The following is a 13,693-nucleotide window of genomic DNA, read 5'->3' as shown; positions in this document are numbered from 1 at the left end:
AGTGAAAAGCATGATCAAGATCATAGCTGTTAGAGATAGGTTTGCTACAAAGGCTTAGCCTGTGCTCCAGGAGATCATCAAGAATATTTTACCACATAGCTTACTTTGGTTAATTGTACATGTATTTTTAAATTCATTTTTCTTAAAGCTTCTGGAATTGTTCACTGGCTGGCGTGGGTGGTCTCAGAGCAGCTGAAATACCTGATGGCTTTGGAATATCACAGCAGGGTCTGCACCTCATCTGCTACTGAACTCGAGGAAAGTTGTGAGTGTTTAAGAGTACAGGCTTCAATATGCAATAGGTTTGTCTTTGTGTAGCATTATAATAGTGTGGCCAAGGAAGAAATGGCATCTACCACAGGTTTTGCACACACAGAAATGAAAATTGCAACAGAGTTCAAATCTTGTTCAGTTCCCAGAGAACACAGACAACAAATTTTAAAAGAAGGTCCCCATAGTGCAGGGGTTTCCAGGCTGGGTTTTTTCCTCCATGGTCTTGTTTTCCAGCACATGGGAGCCATTTGCACCTGCATTCTTCTTTGTTTTGTTTTGGGATTCTTGTTCAAGCGATCTTAATCCAAATACACCTAAGAGTTATCATGTAGAGTATCAAATCACTCACTCTACCTGCCTCTAACCTGTTAAACTATTTTTGTCTCTCTGCCTCTGATATTCCTGTCAGCCACTTACTGTTTTTATGGTAAAATTCTTCACACAGTTATCATATCTCATGATATGTTCACACAGTGCCTGAGAGCAGAATCCTGATCTCAGCTGGAGGTGCCACGGGCTAACCCCATATAAATAATTGACTACATGCAGCGTTGGGCTGTGAATGTTTTAATATTAACTGCTGACTCCCAACACTGTACAACATAGTTCTCTTTCTTCATATCCTTCCTTACAGTTGATTTGTGTTATGTATCTGTTCACCAAATTTTAATATATAGTGTTAAATGAGTAACAAGAAAACCACAGAGAAGCTGAAATGTTGCTTATGTAGCAGTAAGCACATCTCATGATCTCACAGTGTTGCAACCCTGTCCTCCCATACCCCCTCCTTTCCCATCCCTTGTATGGTGTCATCACGCAAGCTCCTTGGGGCAGGGATCAGTCAATTTTATATGCCTATAAAGCATCATGCACACCTACTGTCTGGAGCTTTATAAATAATTACACATTAAAAATTATTTTAAAATAATGTTATTAGGGATGCTAAGTCACATGCTCAAAGTTAGGTAACATTAATATTAAGGCTGTCTGGTTAACCTTAGTTTCCCCCCTTTAACCTTAATTTCCCCCTCTTTTGTGCAGTATGATAAAGTCTTTGGTTAAATGATCATAGTCTTTTGTTTTCTTTCTAAGTTTCAGAACTTACTTAACAGAGCAGCTATACCAACATTTGCTCTCAGTTCAAATTCTCTTCTGGAGACAGGATTATTTAAATTCCTCTTGCTTTTTCTATCTTACTCATCATGCTAGTTAGTATCCATGTGCCATGCAGACTTTAATTAATTTCTCTTCACAGTGCTCACGTGAGATGAAGAGGTGGCATTATCCTACTTTAGAGAAGGAGAGGTGATGCACAGAGTCAAGGCAGACCAGTGACCAGTTAGATCACACAGGACCCATTTTTTTCAGAGGACTGAGCATTCAAACAGCATTTCGTGTATTAGGGTGCACCTCTCCATTTCCTTCAAACTCTCTTCTTCAAAGACACTTAACCATTTTGCTAGAAAGAAAATAATAGAATGATCGTGGGCATGTTGTAAACTGTTGTATTTGGACTGGCACCTAGCAAAGATATATTATTTCTCAGAGATATGAGCAACTGAAATTGGGATTTTGTAAGGGCCCTTAAGAGTGAGCTGTTCTACCAGCCTCACTAAGGGCAGTAAAAATACTTAAAGTACAAAATATTTTTTAAAGTTTAAAAAGGTTTTAAATTTAGTTTTCTTGTATTTGTTTTTGTTTTTAAGTATTTTAAAATCTAAAGGGAATTTTGCAGTTTTAAAGCGAAGTAAATGCATAATGATAGACGGTGACTTGTCAGGGACAAAAAGATACCTTCCAGAGGTTAAAAAGGGATTTTCCCCTCCCTTGAGTTCCTGTGTCAGTAGCCATGAAGGAGGATTATTTTTTCACGTACAGCTAATTGAGGGCACGGGGTGGGGGTGGGGGAACCAAGCGGAGATCAGTTCATGCTCTGGATCTGGAGAGGGAGAATCCTATTTCCTCCCTTTCTCTTGGGAGAATTTGTTACCTTTGGCTCTGGTTGTGGTAGCTGGAGCTATGGGGAGGAGAAGGAAAAGAGTCCGCTTTGTTACCAACCTGAGAAATACTCGGCTGTTTGCTACAAAACTCTTTGAGTTTTGACGAGTTAGATTTAAAAAAATGCTTGAAAGGACAAGGGTGGGTGAACTTGTTCTGCTTAATTTTCAGCCCATTCAAATTCAAATGTTACAAGGTTTTGTATTCCACTTGGGAAGGACAGGGGGGAAAGAGAACTTGGTAGCTGGAGAGAATTTAATGATGAAGGAGGTCAGAGGAAGAAAAAGTATAATCGAGAGTGGCAGAAGGCAATCAGGAAGGAGAATAACACTGTGTATATAATATGTATACATTTGTGTGCACAAATATCTTCTATATAATTGCATGTCACTTGTAGCAATCTTAGAGAAATATGGGAAAGTTTTATTCCCTCATTTCTCTATAAGATAGGCTTTGTTTTAGCTGGGTGGGCATGTGTTTAACTTTTTTGAAAAAAGAATAAATGTACTTTTAGGAGGAGGAAGGAAGAGAAAGGGTTAAAGTGACAAGAAGAACTTCAGGGATGAAAAATTACTTAATTAAGACCCAGATGTCTGACAGATTTGCAAGCCTCTGCTTCTTACATAGTTTTGCTAATTTCCTTCCTTATCTCTGGCTTTCCCTTTCCCCTTGTTCCAGAAAACTCTTTGGATTTGGATATTCTCATGCACTTTTCTGCTGGCAGATGTTCATGGAGGGAAGGTACTAATGATATTACAGTTAAGTAATAGATACTCACAGTCATTATACAGCAAGAATCCAGATTAGCCTTTCTGTTAAACTCATCGGCTTGTAAAATGCCATGTACTTTGGAGCTGTATAATACGCAGCATGCTAGGAAGCAGCTTGGGTTGCTAAAGATGCAGTGCTGCCTCCAGCAGAGAAAGGCTCTGGTCCGTGCTCTCTCTCATATTTTTCCTTGTTAACCGAGAGATGTTATTTAACCTCGCCACACCATCTTTTAACCTGCAGTGTTATTGCGCACAGGTTAAGTTGCTGCATTGAGATTTAAGTCGAGTTCGTCCACTTTCCTGACTATTTCTGGCAATCCTATCTGCCTGCGGGCTTTCCCGTTGAGAAGCTGTTGCCAGAGGACGGTGCAAGGAGGGGGAGCGGGGGCATGCTTCCAGCTGTACAGCAACTGCAAGCTGCTGCTTCTGCAGCCTAGGGGAGGACCCTGAAGCATATGAGACATATGTCTGGGGCTCTAGAAGCTTAAATCATCCCACTATGTAACAAGCTCAGAGATTTCTAGCATTAAGGATCTCAAAACCACAAAATGATACTATAAATAAGCAAAAGCTTTTTCATTTGCTTTCTGTTACAGTTTTTGACCAGTAGCCATGGGGGAGGACTGTAAAAGAACTGTAAACCTAGCTGCTGATGAAAAATTACTTCATTTTCCTCCTTCTCTGTATTTGCAAGTTCTTATTTTAACCAGGTGTTATGTCTGAGGGCACTACTGGACCTGTGTATTCTAGAATTTGAAAACAGATTAATTAAATTTTCTGATGATTTTTATTCAGCACAAATATAATTGCAGCCTAAAGACCATTGTAAGTATGATGCAGTCCCACAGAGCTAGAAACAGAACACAAACTAAAAACCTGGAGCAGAAATTATACTTGCAATTTGTTCTCAAAAAGTATCTACAGCGATTTTTTTAACTCCTTGTTGAAGAACACCAAAAGCAAGGTTATGTGGCATTCAACAGAATATGAACATGTACTTTTTCCTTTCCCTAGTTCCTGACACTTTTGGAAATCTTATGTGGAAGACAACTGATGACTTTGTTACCTAGCCAATCCTAAGTGGGATGTACTTTCCAGTATTTTAACAGTCCACAGTATGGCATTTTTACAGGCTTTGGTCATACACAGCTAGATCTTTTAAACATTATGCTCAGGTTCACAGGAGGTAGCAGAGAATCTCCTTGGTCCGGTCATAGCTTCAGTGACCAGAAAGCCCACTACTTACACTAACTGCTCTTCTGCAGCCATTCTCAACTTCTCTATAGGAAAGCCTGCAGGCAGACAGGATTGCCAGAAATAGTCAGGAAAGTGGACTAGCTCAACTTAAATCTCAGTGCAGCAACTTAACCTGTGCGCAATAACACTGCAGGTTAAAAGATGGTGCAGTGAGGTTAAATAACATCTCTTGGTTTACAAGGAAAAACATGAGAGAGAGAGCAAGAAGTTATTCAAAAGGAAAAAAAAAAAAAAAGTTATATAGCATAAGAAATATAAATAATGGAAAAATGGACCCTAAGATTTCGTAAACTCAGCTACTCTAGAAAATAGTTACCTCCAGTTTTTAAGAGTACTTTGCCGCATCAATCACAAAACAAATACATAAGCACTTTGAGATATCTTGATGTCATTTCTGACCTGGTTGAACAGAAAGGCATTTTCCAAAAGGATATACTTTCAGCCCTACTTTCTACAACATAAAATCATTCACCATCGCTCTTTTCTTTAACACCAGCTATGATAAACCCCAGGTAGAAGCATTTATCTTCCCAGCATTTATGTAAGAGGAGAATATTGTTGATCCATTTTGAAGAGGATGAATCTGGATACATTCAGCAGAGTTAAACTAAATCCCTAGTACCCCACTGAGAAAACTATCAGAGCAGGGAAAGGAGCCAAAATGCTCCAAAGCCCAGTCCAGAGTAACCATAATACCAGCCTTCCACATCCCTGTTAGCTGCTTAAGACACATGTGAGGGGCTGAATGCTCTCGTGTCCATTGAACTGCCAGCCTCACAGAAGCTGCTCTTTCCCCGTGTGTGCTCCTGCACTGTGGGCCTCCCTCGATTTGCCTCTGATTTACAAGGGCTCTGTCTTCCCTGTCCAGCTGGTAACAAATTTATAGGAGCTGTGTTCTCAAGTCTTGTTAAAGCAAAGGTGGTGCAAAATGAATGAGACTTTGGGGAAACATTCGGTGAAGACGTGTAGTGGTGTTCCACCTCCAGCAGGGGCATGGATCTCCCATCAGTTCCTTGTTGTCTGCCAGCCCCATGCAGATGTCTTGAATGTCCTACAGTGTTTCATATGGCACTGAGTGTCCCAGCTGGATGACAACTGAATCTCTTCCTCGGTCCCTTCTCTGCAGTTTGCATAGCTCTTGATTGTATTTTCTCAATTATGCTGAGAGTCGTGGTCTCTACCCATGGTCCCATACGGGAGGCTTTCCAGAACTCCCGAGAAGTGCCCAAAGAGACTTCAGTCAGTTGTGTCATTTGCAAACCCCCAGATAAAGCTGCTCTCAGTAGAACAAAATAGCAGCTTCTCTCATGGCAAATATATTGTCTTCTAATGCATTTCCAGCAAGGCTTATCATAGATTTTCCTCTCTTTCTTAGAATGTAAACTTTCTCATAAATGTCTGTCTCCCGTGGCACTAATTTGACAAAATGCTGCCGTAAGTTTCATTTTGTCTCCAACTGCATGAATGACTGCTGAGGAGTAGTTGTGTATTGTAGCCTGAGCTCAGTGGAGCACTAAAGGCTGTAGTTTAGTACTCACTTTGCTCAGTTCTGTGCTCCTGCACAAATCTCAGCTAATCTACATAAGCAATAAGTGAGCAGGCTTCCAAGAACCGCACAAGTTTGCCTTTTCGAGCTTGTGCTAAACACTCACGAGTGGTGTATTTTTAGCACCTCACGTTTTACCAGAAAGGCAGCAAAAAGGTTATCAAGTTCTTCCCTACGTCAAAAAAAAAGTATGTGTGAGAAAATGCCACTGGTAATGTTTATCCAGAATGTAAAACGTAGGAATAAGTCCTATATTTTTCTTGGATACTGGCCAAAACTGAGCTGTCAACAAAAGAAAAGTGTATAGCGTTAGAAGGGAAGAAGTCTTTGAAAAAAGTAAAAATCAGAGGCCCTCTTGTTTTCCTTTCCAAATGCTGTTGTATGCAAGAGTCTTTTCAGTCATGTATTTATAAACTATGTGAGCTACTGGAAACTACCAGATTTTCACCTCCTGAAACACGTATCACATTTTAAATTCTCAGTGCTAAGAATTTCAAGACGGGCTCTGTGATTAATACATACTTTCTGTCTTGCTTTTTTTGGTGAGTGTGGAGATGAAATGAACAATAGCTCTTTTAGGAATTTGGAAATGCACAAGAAAAGATCTGCTTTTTCTGAAGCTCTCTCTGTAAAAGAATAAGAATCCTTTCATTTTCACTGCATTGTTCTCTTTCCTTCACAAAAATTCTCTGAATTGGATATTATTATCCTGGTTGTCTAGATAAGGAGATTGAAGCAGAGATTGAGAGGCAAATTACGTATAGTCTCTGCATAAGTGCACAGAGGATAATAAAAGAAACCTTTGCTGACTGTTGTGCCCATCAAGGAGAAGATGATTTTGCTATAAGGAGTCTTTGAAAGATTCTCCCTGATTGACATGAGAAAAGAGCTGGTCAATCCAGTGAACCCAAACTACCTACTTGGAACATAAGAATCCCCATTCTAGCTCTAAATATGTTTTCCTAGATAAATCACCCATAAAATCCTCAAGCCAATTGTTTTCATTATTTCCTGGAGAAAGCCCAATACCTATAACCTTAGTAATACAGATTTTGCCTGTGTTGAAGAACAGTCAGGCAAGAGACAGAAAGATATGATCAAGTACCAAAAGGTGGTGAGCTGGCACAGCCTTCATGAAAATATGGTCTAATTCTGTGGTAGATAGGGGTTTACACATGTATCTTCCAAGGTTTTTCTCAAGCACTGTAGCCTGAAGCACCTTCTTCACAGTAGCTTAGAGAAAGGGTCTCAATGTATGTCAGTAGTTTACTTCCAACTGCTCACAACTATCCCACAAGACCATCTTTTTAAAGAAGAAAGCAATATTTACCTTCCATGCTGCATATCGTTTAGCTGGTGCACAGTTTGGATCATTTTCCCATCACAAATGGTTTCTTTGAGTTTGCAATTAATTGGTTTTAAAATGCACTCAGAAGAGCAATTATTTTTTATTAATTTTATAAAACTTTTCACAGCAAAATCAATATGACATTCAGGTGGTTCATACTTTCTGCCACCATAAAGTTGAGAGTTTTGTTTGCCAGACTTCTACCTCAATCTGAATGCTGAAGTAAGCTTAAATCTTTTTATCAGTTTGCTCAGATGAATGATCTCATTGATCTGTGTGTGTGTGTGTGTGTGTGTGTGTGTGTGTGTGTGTATGTGTTCAGGGTACAGTAGGACTGCTGCCTTTCAGCACCCATTGCTTCTGTTGGTGACTTTGGCTGAATTGTGCCACCTTTCTCTTAATCTATCATGTGGAAAACTCAGTTTGCCATGATCTTGCACTATGAGCCTGAGCATCATCAGTTCACATCAGTTTCTGGGATATTCAGAGCCTGCCAAAGCTCTGGTCAGTGGAAGATGCTGGAAGAAGTGATATTCTATGGCAGCACTGCGTCTCTTCCTCTGTATTCAAACCTTGATTTTATCCTAGTGTAGGGAATCAGGCTCCAGGGCTGCTACTGAAGATGCAAAGAAAGGAGAGGCGAATGCAAAAAAAAATAAATAATAAAATAAAATAAAAATGAAATATCTGGTGCTTGAACATGTGCTTTCAGTTAGTCCTGTTAAGAGCAAGAGAAAACTAAAGCAATCAAATAGCAAAAAAAGAAGCTACACTGTTAGAGATCATTTAAATCAATGTCAGGTAACATCCATGAGTATTTATTCGGTAAATTCTTCTAAAGAGTAATAGAAAAGTAGTATTTTTTCATGTGATCTTCAACAAACTACAAAAAAAAAAAAAAAAAAAAAAAAAACAAGTCATGTTTCTTTATCTATGATATTAAGGGCTTGATATTGAAAAGGGCAAAGTTGCTTCACCTGACCAGAGTGTGTTAGGTGTGGTTGGAAGGGAAAACTATTTTGTCAATAAACTAATCACATGGGCAGAACTTAGAGGCAGTGTCACAGATGACAATGTTTTAACTTCAGGTGAGAAACAGGTAGCTATTAAAAATGAATTGTCCAACATAACGTCCTGGTTTCGATTATTTAGATAGGAAAGCTCTGCTGGTCAAGATTTTTCTTCCTAAGAAACAGAAGGTCTGTTGTGTAACAGGTTGTCATGTGTATTTTTTTTTTATTTTAGTTTTGTTTTGTTTTGTTTTGTTAGGACTCTTCTTAGTTTCATCTTCATTTTCTTTTTTTCTTCAATAAGCCAAGACAACACTTGGCACTCATTCTGATTTTAGACTTGTTTTAGATCATTGTACAACTCCATCAAAAACCATATAGTTATTTCTTGGCAAAATCAGGCCACTCGATATGTTTCAGTAGAAACAGCTCTCAAGGGATTAGTTTCTCTTTACTCCTCTCCTCCCTCCCCCCAGGATGCAGAGCGATTGTCTAACAGTATTTAGCTGTATTTATTTTTCATTGCCATGCAATTTTTATTTAATTAAGGTGCAGATTTGTTGGCATAGAGTGTGCACAGGATGGCTAGCGGTCTGCTTTAAAATTAGGTGGATATGCAAAAACTTTGCCTTGGCATATGTTGCTTTTCTGCGGTCCAGCTGAATTGCATGCTTCACAGTGAGGCCAGACCATTTCTTTGTGACAGGGTGTATTAATCCTAATCTTTTGATCACCAGCACACGGAATACGCTTGGGCATCACTGAAGTCCCTCCTAAATGCGCATGTGTCGGCGTGGTTTGAGTCTCTAAGGCTGCGTATTTTTCATAATTTGGGGAATGGATTTCAGAACCCCAGTGGAGCCAAAGGGGCTGCAATGAGAGCATATTTCAGAGCAACAGTACAAAGCAAAAAAGCAGGACACACAATGTGTTTTTTTCTCTTTATTAGCAGCAAAAATGAAGAAATAACTGCAGCTAAGCATGGAAATGAGGATGTATTCATTGATGCACAACTCCAGCAGACTTTGGCTGACCTGGATGAAGATTTAGAAGGTAGGGAACTGTGTAACCTCTGAGGTACAAAAGACATATGCATAGCTGGGAGGTACTCAGTCAAACATCTGAGACTCTGCACATTTCTCACTGAGATCACTGGGAGCAACTCACAGGTCTGAGGCAGAATGTGGTGCACCCAAAGGAGCTGCTTTCCCTTTGCTTCTGGGGCAGCCATTCCTTATAAAACAGCACTGAGTATTTATCAAGCTGTTTATCAGGTTGTCATTGTATTCTGGTGTCTGCTACTAGGAAGAGATGATCAGCAGTTTGTGGACACATATTGTGGGCCAAATTTGGTATAATTTCATGGACTTCAGTGATTCTAAATCACTAGTGAATTTAGCTCTCTTTTATAAACAGTACTTCTGCTGCATCTTTTATCCTAGTGAAGCAGAGAAGGGGAGACATTTTGGTCTACTCTACGTGTCTCCACTACATTAGCAGACATGTGTTGTAAAGTTAAAAATTGAAAAACGCAGGAAGAAACAATGGGAAGAGATAAAATCTAATCACAAAGCAATAATGTGCTTCTGTTTTTCCAGCTGTGAATACAAACATTTCACTATTAATGGTTTGTCATCAAATGATGCTGAATACTTTAAAACTTTCCATCTTTATTTCAGTACTTTTGCAGTGGACTTCCAATTTAATTTCTGTGAGTTTTCGAACACTGCTTTTTCTTAGCTTCTGTGTTGTAACCCTTTATTTATACCAGCAAATTTGAGAGGAGAGTTAAGCTTCTTGCACAATGAGGCTTCTGGAGTCATTGGTAATGAAGGAAAACGAAAGAATGGAGAAAAAAAAATACAAGTACTGTTTCTTTGTTTGCTTGCTCAAGGAAATCCTTCAGCTGGGTTGTTATTACTAACCAGGTCTGGGAAACATAATTTGGAGTTGCTCACTGTTTCTCAGAAGTGTTTCTCCTTTGGAGTCATGTGGTGAAATGTTTATCACTGAGAGAAGTTAGTCAAAGATAAGGTATGAACAATAGATTAAATTCTGCTTTCAGCTGCATTTATATGTTTCCCACTGGCTGAAGCAGGAGGACTGCAGGAATATTTGGCTGATCCTAATCAGCAGCCAGACAATAAAAAGGACCCAGATCTCTCCTTTTTTGTAATACAGGCATAAATATATTCCTGTTAGTTTTTGTGTAACTGAAATATCTGATATGGGTAACTTTGTGTTAGCTGTTTGTCTAATTTAAAGTCATATTGCCTAAATATTGCCTATATGTAATACTATATGTGTATTTTGCAGCAATGGATGTTAAAAGTAACTCTGACTCTGAGTGTATGAGTGAAGTGCTGAGCCCACATGTAAGAAAAGTTGAGGATCCCCAGGATGTTGCCAGTTCTGTTCCAGTGACAGTCATAGATGATGTTCCAGAAGTTACCATCTCTGATTCACCTAGAAACCAAGAGACAAGGGGTTCACGGAACTTACTAGCTGACTCTGTCAGTACAGGAAACTTTACAAATAAAAACAACAATGCGGGTTCCTTTGATAAAGGGCACACAGATACTGGAGCTGTATGTAAATCCAAAGACCTACTACATCAGCAACCATCTGAAAGCGAATTTGTTCACTTGCCTGTGGAACAGAGGAGAGATATGTTTGAATCTCTCACATCCTCCTTCGAAAAAAGAAGTGAAAAGAACGTAAGACTGGAAGCCCCACCCAGGCATGGTATGAAGTCTGAGGAGTGTAAATCTAAGCTGATTCCATCTCACTCAAAGACCACAACTGAAATCAGTACAGCAAAAGAGAAAATAAATCCATTTAATGAAGGCAGTAACAGAGAGAGAACTCTGAAAAAAAGTAAATCAGAATTAGAAATCAAATGGCCACCAGCAAAAAAAATTGAGGCAGAAGAGGTCCCATCAACACCCCCGTGGTGTCATCGTGCCCAGAACTGGGGAACAAATTACGAACCCAAAATGGGTTTGACAACCTTTAAAGTTGTCCCTCCCAAACCTGAAGTAAAACATTCTGATAGAGGAACTTCAGTCTCCACTGGTGCCATTAAGATAGACGAACTAGGCAACCTTATCAACCCAAAGGCTGTGGTCAGTAAGAACATACCAGGTTCCTCTACTGGTGAAAGTGAGGAAATTCCTCTCGGGAAAGTGAAGGAATTTTGGAGGTCAAGTTCTGTGGAAAAACAAAGCGATGACTCTGCTGAGCATCTTGCTAAAAAGCCAGCAGTTAACACAAACTCTAAGTCCTTCGCTACAAAACAGGAACACAAACCTGTCAGTCCTGCAGCTCCAAAACCTGTAGCACCACAAACTGTTACTTCCCAGGTAGCTGAAAAACCGTCTGAGAACGAAAAGACCAAACCACCTCTTCCAGTCACGCAGTCTCAGGTAAAACCATTAATGGCCCCAGCCGTTAATAAAGACAAGATGGAGCTTCCATTTCTAAAACCTCATAGGAGAACTTCAAGTCAGTATGTCGCCTCTGCCATTGCAAAACACATCAACCTACCTACCTTTAAGCCTGACTCTGCAGAATTTCATGAGAAAGATGAATATAAGCATGGAGCAGGAGAGGCTAAAACTGAAGCAGAAGTTTCCCCCAAAAGGTGTATTATTGTGGCCAATTCCAGCCCTGTGGAAACGGAATCGGCAGAAACAACAGAAAAAAATGCAAATATTTTTACTAGCAGTCAAAAAGTATCCCACAGGCTCACACCTGGTGATAATTCTGGCATGGAAAACAAAGTAGTTAACATCAGGGCACCAAATCAAGCAACTCCTGCTAGTTTCTATAAAAAGAATGTCAGTGTCCCACTTACTAAATCCTCTCTGAAGGATAACGACGGTACAGAAGATGAGCACAGTTTAAATGGCAAAGAAAGTATAGCGGAGAAAAAGAAGCGTCTTTTGTTGGACCAGAAATGTGAGACTTTGCCCCGTAGTAACTCAGCCTCCTCTCTCAAGTCACCTGATCTCCAAGGAGTCTCACCCCCCTTCAGCTCGTCTTTGCGGATCACTAAATGGCCTCCTGCTGACAGCATGCAAGTGAGTTCGCTGAGAGCATCGCCCAAGTTAAATGGTGTGACAGCAAAGGCAGAGTCCGAACAGAAGGACAAACCTGATGATTCACTTACTAATGCTGTTGGCGAACTGGATGTTAATGTGCAGACCAATATCTTTGGACCAAAGAAGAAGTTCAAACCTGTTGTCCAAAAACCAATTCCTAAAGACACGTCGCTGCACAGTGCCCTAATGGAAGCCATTCAAACAGGAGGGGGAAAGGAGAAGCTCAGGAAGGTAAAGTGGAGACTTCCTTTAGTCTGTTCATATTGCAGAAACCCACAGAAGTCTGACAGACACAAGAGGTCCTATAACTTACCATTGCTGGGGACCTGGAGTACACATGGTGTTTGAAAAATTTATAGTGGCAAAATGCAGCCCAAGCCACTGGTGGTTCTGCACGTCCTGTGTGTTACGCAACACCATTGCTGCTGCACTGCCTAAAAGAAGCAGAGGTTGCATAGATACAGCATGAAGGAGAGGTAATCGAGGTTAGCCAAAGAGCCTAGCCTGCATTTTGGGCTGTTACGTAAAAACAAGAACACACAGCACGTAGAAAACTTGTAAAAACCTGCAAAGGAAAGAAAACTCCGTTTTGTATTGCTAGGTGATACCAGCTTGCCACTGAGTGGCACTGCCCTAAGCACTGATTTTATGCTTAGGGGATATGAGACTGAATCTATAAGTATGGAATTACTAACTGGGACCTATGGGTACCCTCACCATTCAGTGTGAGCTCAGGTTGTAAAGCAGGCACAAAAGCCGACAGACAGCAGTTTCCATAGCTTGCATTCTGGTACAAGTGCTAAAAATACTTTTAATAGTGTTTACAAAGTATCTCTAAGTAAATATCTAAAAACAATCTGAGGTTTATTCTTTTCACATTCTAGGTTTCAGACAGTGCACTGTACGGCAATCACAACAAACTCTCATATGCTGAGCCAGAGAATGAGCGCTCAGCCCTGCTAGCAGCAATTAGAGGCCACAGTGGCACCTCGAAGCTGAAAAAGGTAAGAAATCAAGATGATGAGTGGTCTCCTAGGGGCAGTCTGTGCCTGCTGAGTGTTCCGAATAAACATGGAGAAGATGCAAACTACAAGTTGTGTTGCAAAGAGAAGACTTTAGGGAGGGAGTGTGATGATAAAAAAACAGATCTGACTTATGCAGATAGCAGGGCAGGGCAGATTCTGCCCTCTGCTATAAAACTTAACATTTCTTCAACCAGTGTGCTTTTAACTGAGAAAGAAGTGTATAGAAATCCAAATGGATTACAGTGAATGTACACTGGTGACATCAAATGTTCATCACATTCACATTTTAGGTGTTGCTTTTTCCACTTTAGAGGTATGAGGTTAGGTTAATATATTTGCATTTCCTTCCATATACATTCAATT

The 13,693-nt window shown here is 40.1% G+C and overlaps 1 protein-coding gene across 15 annotated transcripts in view; it reads left to right on the top strand.

Annotated features, from left to right (window-relative positions):
• The window catches only part of COBL (cordon-bleu WH2 repeat protein), a 154,696-nt gene that overhangs the window by 132,609 nt on the left and 8,394 nt on the right, over positions 1-13,693 (top strand). For 14 of the 15 annotated variants that reach the window (XM_068671105.1, XM_068671095.1, XM_068671093.1 and 11 more), the window contains 3 exons: positions 9,152-9,255; positions 10,519-12,536; positions 13,190-13,309. In XM_068671105.1, coding sequence (XP_068527206.1) covers positions 9,152-9,255; positions 10,519-12,536; positions 13,190-13,309 — 2,242 coding nt within the window. The remainder of the gene's footprint in view (positions 1-9,151; positions 9,256-10,518; positions 12,537-13,189; positions 13,310-13,693) is intronic. The other variant, XM_068671092.1, reaches the window with a different exon arrangement.

Source organism: Anas acuta, chromosome 2 (genome assembly GCF_963932015.1).
Source record: "Anas acuta chromosome 2, bAnaAcu1.1, whole genome shotgun sequence".
In the NCBI taxonomy this organism is placed as follows: domain Eukaryota; kingdom Metazoa; phylum Chordata; class Aves; order Anseriformes; family Anatidae; genus Anas; species Anas acuta.
This window is presented reverse-complemented; position numbering and strand designations above follow the sequence as displayed.